The 12,243-nt window shown below is 38.8% G+C and overlaps 1 protein-coding gene and 1 long non-coding RNA gene across 5 annotated transcripts in view; one reads left to right on the forward strand and one right to left on the reverse strand.

Annotated features, from left to right (window-relative positions):
* LOC137195853 (uncharacterized) overlaps positions 1-12,243 on the forward strand; it is a 198,116-nt gene that overhangs the window by 80,868 nt on the left and 105,005 nt on the right. The gene's annotated exons all lie outside the window — the stretch shown is intronic.
* gabrg2 (gamma-aminobutyric acid type A receptor subunit gamma2) overlaps positions 1-12,243 on the reverse strand; it is a 55,555-nt gene that overhangs the window by 30,396 nt on the left and 12,916 nt on the right. For all 4 annotated transcript variants that reach the window (XM_067608506.1, XM_067608505.1, XM_067608504.1 and 1 more), the window contains exons 3-4: positions 6,256-6,323; positions 1,964-2,184 (exon numbers count right to left, since the gene is read on the reverse strand). In XM_067608506.1, coding sequence (XP_067464607.1) covers positions 1,964-2,184; positions 6,256-6,323 — 289 coding nt within the window. The remainder of the gene's footprint in view (positions 1-1,963; positions 2,185-6,255; positions 6,324-12,243) is intronic.

The following is a 12,243-nucleotide window of genomic DNA, read 5'->3' on the forward strand; positions in this document are numbered from 1 at the left end:
ACACTTCACATATTACTGGTTAGTGCCACGGCTTTTAGACTTACAAACAGTGTGTAGTCCGGCTATTATTGAGCAACCCATAATTTTATAATTGGGGGCTAAAAGGCAAAAATAGTCTAGCAGTTCTGACCCATCAGTGCTTCCTTGGTAGGCTATAATAATCTTCCAATATCAAGCTCTCAGGCAAGAAAAGGTCATTAGACTATAAAACAATATTAATAATTACTATAGTATTTATACTACTTAAAAAAGCTTCCCAAGCATTTCAGAAACTCAAACTAATGAAATAATACAGTAGGTAAATTAAAAAAAAAAAAAAAACTTCCTTTTAAGTCATACACTCCATGCAAGAGCACCTAAAAACATCAGTTCAGGGCAATGTAGCTCTAATGTTGTTCCTTGTCACAGACAACTTCCTGCTTCATTCTGTAAGACAGATTTCCTTCACGCTAATACTGTCAAATTTAAAATACTTAAATTTAGGGATGAGTATCGAGAACCGGTACTAAATTGGTACTGATTCCTGACTGGTCAGTACCCAAATACTGATAAACTCCTGGACAAACGGTGCCGCTATTGGTATTTATGTAACATTAATTCATTCTAACATAGCTAGCGTGGGTGGCTGTAATGCACCTTAATGCCGGTTGCCATCCACCATAAAAGGGAAGGAAGAAGAAGAAAGCGCTGCGCAGCCAGTGGCAAACCGAGGAGACAGGCGCTGACCAGGGTGAGTCTGAGACGGAGGCAGGAGCAGGAGAGCTGCCCGGAGGAAGAGATGCTTTGACCGGGCTTGTCAGGCTCCGAGATAACGTTATCTTCTGCCTTCTGCTAAGAAGTGGTGAATTTACAGCTCACAGCAACTCTGGCTTTTGTTTGATATCTAGTGTTGGCAAAAAATGTTGCCGACACTAGATATCACCATGATATCACCTGCTAATTAGTTACCATGGATTAGCTTGGAGGGCTAACTTGGCTTGTTTATATTACATGAACTTTTTTCTCCAATTGATTGGTTGAGGAGTAGGTAGAATTTCAGTCGACCAAAATTTTCTTAGGTTGACTACAGCCGTAATCAATATAAAAATAAGTCTGTAGTTATTAACTCAGGACACAGCATTGGTTGTAAGCACTTCTAATTTAACTGTTATGTTTGTAAATGAAAATAAATAACTGCTGAATCTTTCCACATCTTTTCATGCCATGTTTTTATTTTTTGCACTTTATTATTAATTACTTTATTTTTTATACTTCACTATGGAGAGTAGTATCAATAAGAGTATCAATATCGATATCCTAAATCCTAACGATACCCATCCCTACTGAAATTTAAAATTGCCCAAGGCTTGTTCAGGGTAATCAGTACCATGAATTATTTATGTAGAAGGCCGTAAATCATTGGGTATCTCAAATGCCCTCTATAGTGCATGCTATGCTTTTGCTGGAGTGGACGCCAGTAAGAGAAGGAAGCATCACAGCGGCAACAAATATATACACATAAAAGAATAACAAAGATGAAAAATAAAATATTGCACAGTTGCTATTGTCTAAGTTGAGCTTTAAATGCTCAAAACGTGGACACAAGACCAATTACCATGTATTTTCATTGTTATCTGTTGTTTTGTGCTTTGTTCAGCTGAAAGTACTGCAATTAATTGCTTATGTAAATAGATTTTGAACTTCCCATTACCTTAGCCATCATTACAAAATAGGAAAAAAGGGTTTTTTTTCACTAAATGTGTTATTTAATGCACTCTTTTATCTTTTTAGACACACCAGCATTTAAACAAAAAGTATGACATTATAACCTCTCAGCACATTCAAGTAGGGATAACTGGTAAGTTGAATCATTTTGACACCCAGTCACACGATCAATCAAATGGTGGGTTGCAGTTGAGAAATACCTTAGTAAGTCAGATGATCTATTGCTAATATCTCATCTCAGGCATTACTGAATTTTTACCTGAGGGTGTAGAGTATTCTCCCATCATTCCAGATCCTAAGCATGCGATTGGGTGTGGTGATCCAGTGGGCATCAGCTTTCTTCGAGTTGCGGAAAAACGTGTCTGGGATCCAGATCTTCCCAACCATGTTGCTGTTAAGACGCAGAACCTTCATCGTGCTGTTGAATTTTAACCTTCTGTCGTACCAGGTCTGGGCAAAAAAGATGTCGATGGTGTATTCCTGATGACAGATAAAACAAACCACATTGTTATGTTAAATCAGTGCTGTCACCATTGTGTAGCTTTCAAATATGAGATGCAACAAACTAGTCAAAATTTAGGCTGCAGAAAAAATCCACTGTTTCTTCTTTTTGAAGGGAAATTTTCTGTGTCGGTGGAAACTAGTGGAACAAATGCTGGAACACATTTGCAGGCAGCTTTTCCTCAGACAAGATGGTGTATATTCAAGCCAAGGAGTCCTTTTGTCCCTACTAAAGAGCACTGTTGAAAAAGACCATCTTGACGCCCTCAACCTGAAAATTAAATGTTCAACGGGGCAATTAATAATTCCCATTGTTTGGCTCAAGTATTATCTAACCTCATAACCTGCTGCCTCGGCAGCACTTTGTCCTGAGGTTGACAAAACCCTCTGTCTCCTATTCAGTCCTTGTGACAGCCGTGTTCGAACATACATAAGAGGGATGAAAAATAGGCGATAGAGGCATTGGCAGAATCGAATAGCTACAAGCAAAGGTGAGCTGTGGTCTAATGTGGGAAGAAAAGGAGAGAGAGTGACTGAGAGGAAGCTATCAGTCTTATTTATTTTGTTATTTGGAATGGTTGAGCCCTGAGGTTCAAAGTGAAGTACAGCAAGAGAGAAAAAAAAAATCTGGGGATTTGTGTGCAAGAGGGCATAGAGGCATTAACTTCCTGACAAAGCTTAGCCCAACAATAAAGCCTAAATCCATGCCAAAGAGTCCCAAACGAGATTTGAAAAACAACATTTTCACCAGCAACATTCCCATCCTTTCAGTATCCCTTTTTCACAAAGGACAGACAGACAGTTCAAATCCAATGAGAAAGACTGAATGCTTTAGTATCTTGAACTGGGCCCTGCTGAGTGGGATAAACATCTTTTTTTTTTTTCTTTAACCGCATTCTGGGGTGTGATTACACTTCTTTCAATTCAAACAGCTGCACACATCTAAGAACTGCTCAGCTCCAGTGACTACAAAGCATCGATTTATGATTCTTTTTCTTCTTTAAACCTTGATCTTTCCCTCTCTTTCTCTCTATTAGTCTGTCCCATCCATTCCCTCTCTCTCACACTCAGATGAGTTGTAACTTTGCCATATTTCATGGATTCCTAACACATAATTAAGAATTTAAAATTGTGTTCATGCTTAGATGCACACCCCCGCACCATCGGTCTATTCTCTGCTCATTGGAAAATCTACAAACCTCACCACATTTGTCATGTCATAGTGTGAATGCGATGGCCCAACCGTGCTGATCACATATGAATGCGAAGCAATCAGTCAACCTTTCATGTCAGGGGAATGTCCTCGTCACACGCACACACCCATGCATGCACCCAGACTCTCTAATGTGAGCACAAAAACACATTTTCTTACTGATCCCATCGATGCCTCTCTTCCAACTTCACTGTGACTGCAATTATTAAGAGTGGGTGTTTTAGCTAAGACTAACTGAAATGGAACGCCATGTAGAGCAGACTGCTCTGCAGAGTTACAAAAGAAGTGGGTTCTCAGCAGGGACGTGCAACAGAAAACAATGGGCATCAGGCAAGAACATTCTCATATTTTTATCCTAAAACTCTTACTTTTGTCTGTGAGATTTGCTTGTATGAGTGCTCCAAGTCAGATTCAACAAACTCTTTTAACTGCATGAACTTGTTGTAAATCGCTTGTTTCAGCCTGATGAACGCCACCTGTTCATGAGTTGGTGCACAGTTGTGAGATGTGATCATTAGCATAATCCATGTCTCTAAAATTCCCATATAAGGCTCCATCTTCTGCTCCGTTTGTGGGCGAGTTTCATTCACAAAAAACTTCAAGTAAGTAAAACTTTGAGTAATCAGCAGACACAAGCGTAGTAAATTTAGACACGTCAGTAGTTGGAGACCCAAAGCGATTAGAAAATATGAATCCTGCCAATGACGTGTCATCAGAGCAGCTCTGCACTGTGAAATAAAGAAATAAAGAGGGAATGCTTTGACATGAACTTGCTAAAAAACATCTTTCTAAGGCAAAGCAGTCCGTGATGGGAGGTGGTCAAGGGATGTGACAGTTGCTGAGATATGAACGAGAGAATATTATAGTCTACAGGTGATGTAACACTGTCAGCTTCAACACAAAATGATACTGGACAGAGACCTGCAGAGCAACACTGAGGCAGTTGTCAGAGTGAGAGAAGTTTCCTATAACTACTGAAATGTAGAAGTCGCTGTCCAAAATATGGCAATAAAAATCATAAAATCAAAAAAACCTTTCAGTAAATTGGTAGCCAAGATAATGATAATATGGTAAACAGAATATTAATTTTGCATCAAGTTTGTTTCAGTTATATATTTAATTTATGTTAATTTTGTTATCATATATAAACTCCAAATTAATTGAGATTAGGGCATTATAAGTGTAAGTCAAACAAGTGTTTTTCCTGAGATGATCTATTGATGACACGTACAACAGGTCTGGACCACTTGTAAATTTTGTTTGTACCTAAGAGAAAATTCTTAGTATGAGAAAATTGATGAATGCCACCACAAATGTTCTTAAATCACTTGCACGTGCATCTTAAGAACAAATCTGCTCGTACAAGTGCTTCTTGCATGAGGCCCAATGACACATGAAGTGATGCTGATGTGAGATTTGTGAGGAACTCTCACTTATCTAATTAATTCTTTCCTATAAAATATTTTCCTCACACTTTTTTGGTCATCAGTGCAGCAAGACAGTTATATATTATATCATTTTTGTTATTGTGTTATTATTTGTAACAACATTACTAGTGATAATCAAAAAGCATCATGGAGAAGGGTTTTCCTACATGAATCGAATACCTAAATTTCAGCATTTCCAGAACTTTCACTTCTAAAAATGTGATTAATAGAAATACACTGATTTTTGGAGCCATCTCTCCCGCTCACATTGGCTGAAGGTCATGTGCATTTTTGTAAGAGTAATAGGCTATAACAAAATGCTAAACAGACTTGGCTTTAAAGACATAACAAGCTTATTATGTCTTCACGTAACGAAGTGGTTAAAAAGAGAGTGTGATTTTAGCCTCATTGTATTTCTACTTTAAATGTTATATTAAGAGTCATGCTCTAGAAGAAAAGCTTGTAAGTTGCTTTGGATAAAAGTGTCCTCCAAATGACAAAGTAGCACAAATGTAAAAGGTCACAAAAATACCAAATCCACAACCATTCAGATATTGATACAAACTACTGTTGGACCCATATTAATATTTGGAAAATATGATGAATGTACTTAACTTATATATCATTTAATTACAAGGTTAAATGTTATTGTTCTTATACAGATTACTGGAATAATACTCAAAAAAAGAGAGAGAAAAAAACTGTTTTTACATTAGATGCTTTTTATGACAGAATTTAAATTCAATTCTCAACAGACAGAAATAAAAGTCTAAAAATATCTTGTTTTCAAACTAGATCCAAGAAAAATCTCAAATTGGTACCCTTATCTGAACAAACCACAAATAGCTTGAACAGGTGACACCTTAGATTATAGCTGGTACGATTTGGCAAGTATAAATCAAGAACATTTTAGGATTTGCCAACAAACAGCCGTTTGCACATATGCTACTTTGAGATCTGGCCTGTGTGTTGAGAAACACATCTGGTTTACCATATTTCTAATTTAAAGATTTGAGGTGTTGTTCTAAGCTGTCTGCAATCAGATGCACTAAACAGACCGCCTTTATCCACTGTGGTGCAAAGACCAGTGCAGTTGTTAAGTTTCTGATTGACACCTGCATTGTGTTACTACACTACAAGGGCAGTGGGGCAACGTAGTGATTAGATGGACCAACCAATCCTCCATGACAGCAAGCATCTGCCCTGCTGAAGTGTGCTTGAGCAAGACTTTGAATCCCTGCCAGCTCCCAGAGAGGAGATCTACTATCTGGATAATCATAATCTCACATCTCTGATGATGGATGCAGGTCAAACATAAATTTAGGAATAAATATTCTCCTTGAGTTATAAATGCTGCAGGTTATTAATAACAGGAGTGACAAATTAACATCAAATTCCAGTATTACTCACCATATTGATGGCATTTACTGGTCCGATGCTGTTGACAAACATGTCTGTGTGGATCACTGTCGGTTTGACTGCAAAGAAGAATAGGAAAATCCATTTAAGAGATGAGCAATTATCTATGATGCACTTACACAACAAATCTCAGGAGGGTGTTCAGTTCATCAGTTTTGTATACAGTATAACATCATCTTAACTGAAGAAAAAGAGTAAAATAATCTTCCTGTTGTGAATGTGAGTCCATGTGTTCACTGTTCAGCTAACTTTCACGTAGAAGTGTTGTCTATGTACACCTGGTAGACAGGTGCATAGGAAAAAGAGAGTGTTGAATTCTGGCACAATGTCAGCACCATGTTCACTGGAAAAGCAATGTTTCGTTGTGGACGTTCGTCAGGCATCAAATTCACAATATGAAACAACAACATCTTTATACTTGAGCCACAGACTGAAACAACCTATCAAAAAATGACTCGGCACTATAGAATACAATGGAAAAATGGGAACTGAAAAAAGAAATAGATGTGCAATGCAAAGTAATTTCTATCACAAGAGAAGTTCCGTGTAGTGGAGAGGGGGAGGGAATATCTGACAACAAACAACCCTAGTCTCATATCCAAACTGGAAATATCTACAAAACCATTAAGAGAAAACATCATACAAAAAATGCAAATAGTATAATATAATATTACATAAAATACAAAGTCAATAAATAGTTTTTTTCACATTTTAGGGCTTTTTTTTACTGTCTCAGGTGATTTGACCCCTTATTCAATTGTGGCAGCCTGTGGCTCAAGTTTAAAGATGTTGGTGTATTCATATTGTGAATTTTATGCCTGATGAAGGTCCATGACTGAAATGGTGTATATATTGTTATTTAGTTTTACTATTACTACTACTAGTGACACCAATTTTATCTTTTTTGGTTCAAGACACGTAGAAACTCAACCTTAGAATAAAAATAACAGGGGCGGAGGTTTGACTCTTTCTTTTTGGTCCATCGTAAAAGTTTAAGGCATTGAGTTCACTCCATACAAGTATATACAGTAATTTACTTTAATCAAATGATCCCACTTTATGTTTAAGACACTATTACATTATCTGGATTTTTACTGGGTCTAAGATACATCAGATACTGCTAATGAAATGGAAACCCTGGCTCAGATTTTCCTTTGTCTGCGAGTAGACTACATCAAAGCCTTCTCCGATTGTGCCAACTTCCTGTTCAAAGGGGCTCCCTGCCAATGTCAGAGAACCACACACTTTGTCCATATTTACAGCCAAACTCTTGACCCATTTACCAGAATACCTTTGTGCACTCTGCAACATCCCATCCATGCCTTTTCCTGTCCTTCCATGTTTGAGGCCTGTGAACCCCTCTTGGTAGCCAATCATTTACTCTCTTTTCTCACAGACATGCTGGTGTTTGCCCGTCGCTCACACAGAGACGCAGTTTTAGGTTGAAAGTGCCTCATAAATATTTTGACTTGAAAGGATTTGAGGAAAAATTACACTTCGTAGACCAAAAGAGATCACCAAACAACTATGCCACATAACATTAGAGCAGCAGATGCATTAGAAACTGCTAAATGTCAGTTTACTTGAAGATAATTTATTATAGGGAAACTAGTGAACACACAATTAGAGATACAGTGAATTGGTGTTGTTGTTGCTGTGTGTGTGTAATTACAGTATGAACTATATATACACCCTCTTGAGTCAGTGCTTATCTTTGTTACGTACACGCCTTCATGTATGTAAATGGATTATCTTTGCTTGTACACCTGCATGTGTACATCTGTCCACTGCCATGTGTTACACCTCTTCGTGTCTACTGCCTATGTCAGCTTGCTGAGATGGACAAGGCAGATGTCAGACAAAGTATGGGTCATAAAACTGGACAGCGTGGTGTCAAACGGATGTCCATGCTCTGTCAGATCCCTCTGAGTCAGCCTGGATCAGCTTCCACACTTTGCTATCTTTAATGCGTATGTTTATGGATGACTGGACGTGATGTCTTAAAGGAGTCAGGTTAAGAGTCAACCGGCTTCAAGGCTTGATGTGAGAGCTATAGTGAGCGTGAGAGATAGACAGAGGGAGTGAGTGCAGGTTTGCATCCATTTTTCATGTCACTCCCAGGCATACATGCATGTGCATTGCATCCCCACCCCCAAGACACACTTGCAAATATAAGAATAAACTCACACACACGTGTGCGTTGCTCTTAATAGCTTGTACTTTATCTCACATGATGTTCTCAACAATTCAGTGTGGCTTTTGGCCAGATATATCAGTGAGTCGCTATGAATACTACTGCATTGATGCACTGGCATTTAGGGCTGGGCGATATTTTTTGATAAATAATCATCAGTAATGTGGATATAATGACTAAGTGGGTAAATGCAAATAATAGAACAGCTAGAACCATCTGGTAAGTTACACCACTTTACTGTACAGCCTTTTAAACCAGGAAAAGACAACACTTATGCCATATCATGATATTAAGATATCTAAAATCTAAGACAACATCATATCACAATATCATATAATATTGATATATTGTCCAGCCCTAATTGGCATAATTAGAATTTATGTAGACTGAAAATATGATCTACATAATATGTAACCCTGGACTTGATTATTAGCAAAATCACTCATAAAGTTGCAGGCAATGCATAAATAAAATATTAATAAATAAAGCAAGTGTAATTGTCTTATTTTACACAGCCAACTGGAAAGTGGATGTCTTTTATAAATGCACAAACAGGTGCCAAGGAAATATTATTCCAAGATGCCAGTGAACATAAAGTGGCAGTGCTAAAATTTCCAACTTGCTGTCTAAGACAACATAAAATGTGCCAATACACCCACTACAAGCATCCTGGTAAAAGGCTGATTGAATTATAGCACACAGAGTCTGACCAAAATGCATAACCATGCATTAGCAATCATTTAGACCCGTTCATTAAATTTATTCAATTCACTGTACAATAACTTGATGTCATTGTCATCGTTCTCCATGTTTGTGAAATAATCCATTTACATTCTAGAGGGCATTGACCTTGACCAATGCCATGGGTGTATTATAAATGAAGAATTAAGCATTTTCAAATTCTCTCAATTCTCTCTCTCAGTCTCTGTCCTATTTGCTTCAGTTTTTCATCCGTACAGTACTCCAGGGGCATTAAAATTAAATGAGCATCACAATGGACTTCAAAGGGAAACTGTGGCACAATCAGCGATGAATCTAAATCCACAGCATTTCAGTGCTCTGAGGAGTGGAGGAGAAACTTCGCTTTGCCTTGGTATGGTTGGTTGGTTGGTTGATTGGTTGGTTGGCGGCTCAGATGACAGTATAGCTGGCTAATTATAACCCCTCTGTAGCTGTGTAACTTGGCAGCAGCTGGAAGACCAACACTGAGAGAGCAAGATCATAGTGTGTTTGAAGATGATGGTTAAGACGGTGGCAGCCAGCCGCCCAGCTTCGCAGCAGCTTTCTGGGCTGAAGCTGCACCTCAAAGAAGATCTGAGCTGCTCTTCAATTTATAGCAAAAGCCCACTTCTAAAGTCTTAAGTATAAAGATGATGCCCCTCACGAAATGTGTCACATTATATGCAGAATTGTACTTCTTCTACTGTATATAGAAAAACAATGAAAGCAGTAGAGTGTGCATATAAGCAGCTGAGTCCATCAGATTTACTATACATGTCCTGCTTTCATCATGTGCAATCATTTCAGTCATTTCAGTAGTCCTGGTTTTAAGCTGCATGAGGTCAATACCCAGTAGTGGTACCTCCAGCCTGGTTGTGCCTTTCCAGTTAACACATGGGCCATGTTTGTGGTTGGGACGCCAGTGAGGGGCTTTCATTGTACCCGCAGGTGTAAAGAAATGGCTGCTGAGGTAGCAAAGCATGGGCTGAAGCCAATGCAGAAGTACCTTAAAGTGCAATGTCACGATGGTTGCTAGATGCTGGCTCTGAAAAAACACTAAATTCAGGTCCTCTAACAACTGTACTGGTCATTTTAGAAATTTTTGCTCCATTAAAAAGATTTGAAGACTTATAGTAGGCTTTGATGTCTGCATTGTGGGTGTTGATTGACAACTGTGATTGACAGTTCGCTCTCCCGCCGCTCTCTCCGGACCCTGGACTCTCATTGTGTCAAACTATTGTCGTAATATTTTGGTAAGTTTACCTTCCTCGTTAGCATCATTTAGCTAAAGTAGCTAATGTTAGCCCAATCGTGCACCACTCGGTGTTCCCAGTAAGCTAGTATTTGTTTCTGTCCGAGGTAGTGGGGCATGTTTCCAGATCGTGAAAGGCAACACCCGACACTCCTTATTTGTAAGGTCCTGGCTCCAAACAGATAAGATGGGGCCAACCATAAGCTGCAACTCTGGGCTTCAAACAGGCTCCAATGCAAACCAATGGGTAATGTAACACCTTGCTACATCCATCTTTACATACAGTCTATGCCAGTGACAAAGGACCACAGTGCATTCCAAAGAAACAACCACAACTGAAAAAGAAAGACATAAAAGGTGTATTACGCAACTTTGCATGTTGGTGGCTCCTAGTGGCCTGAACACATAACTGAAAACTTGTTTTATCTTGAAAATCATGTAACACGATTGCACACTCATGGGTCTGTGATCACTGTTTTGGCAGAGGGAAAAGCTCCAACAATGCTGAGTCAACATTGTTGACAAGTCTCTGGATGGAGCGTTCTGTTGCTGTTGTTTAGGATGTAGGTAGTATATCAGTATATCAGTCATATTTATCTCTTCCTGTGGGTGTCCTTCACCACAAGACACAAGACTTGATTTAGACAAACAAGACAAATGTCTCAGCTGTAACTCTATGACATAGGCAGTTATACTGTGGCATCTTTTCAAACTATTCCTGTCATTTGCCGCTTTACTACAGCACTAGCCAGTGTCCCCCAATCCAGCATGGGTACTACAGCAGGTGGAGAAGCAATTCACTATCAGCATAAAGAATGGCATATCTTTATCATTCTATGACAGTGTGTGACAGATTCTGATTTAAACCAGTTTTCCCAGGAATACTGACCCATGAATCAAGCATTCAAAGGTGGTTAGGATCTCCCTATTCGGCTCTTGCAGACAGACGTGACAGGCTATAGGATATATGTGCACTTCTCTAGACAAGGGAGCTCTGCCCAGCTGTCTGTCAAAGTGAAGGGAGTAAGCCACTTGTCTACTTCTCACATTGACAAGACAAGGCTTGCAGGACCATGACAGACTGCTATCCTGACCACAACACATGCATGTACATAAACACAGGTAAGCGCAGGGTGTTATTTGCTACCTGTGTCTTCCAGTTATTTTTATTCCCAGCGGGGACAAAAATGTATCCCCCTCATAGCGAGGGGGAAAACAACAATAAACAACAATAAAATCGGAAATGGACTGGAAAGTGAGTGACAATAGAGACAACACTGCGTCTAGGCTATGTGATGATGCAGTAAATCAACCAGGGGTTTCCTCCTTGCCTGCTCAGAGATTTGCATTGATATGGATAAAAGAGGCACAACGTTCACTGGATGACCCCTTCAGGGGTAAGCATAAAAAAAGACAGAAGTCAAAGCAGACTGTTTTCTTAGTCTGACAAGTAGGCCTATAGTGTAGCCTATTTATTTTTATGATGACAGCACGTTGTACTATTGCATGTTGTGATTATTTTCTATTTACTATTGAAGTTTGCTGCACACTGCACATAGAGCTGAATTAAACAGTGACTTGCAAGAATGACATTAAGTGTATTTGCACGTCTGGCCGAGTGGGGCTATCCACAGTACTGAAAGGAGCATTGGAGGGCAAGTCAAATTAGCATTTAAACTTTTAGTGTTATTGTATATGGTCACATCTCCTATGTGTCTGGATAAGGAAAGGACAAGGCATGAATTTGACATCACTTCTCTGAGAATTAATTATATTTTTTTTTAAAATGATTAAAATATTTCTGCAAATTTCA

Source organism: Thunnus thynnus, chromosome 13 (genome assembly GCF_963924715.1).
Source record: "Thunnus thynnus chromosome 13, fThuThy2.1, whole genome shotgun sequence".
In the NCBI taxonomy this organism is placed as follows: Eukaryota; Metazoa; Chordata; class Actinopteri; order Scombriformes; family Scombridae; genus Thunnus; species Thunnus thynnus.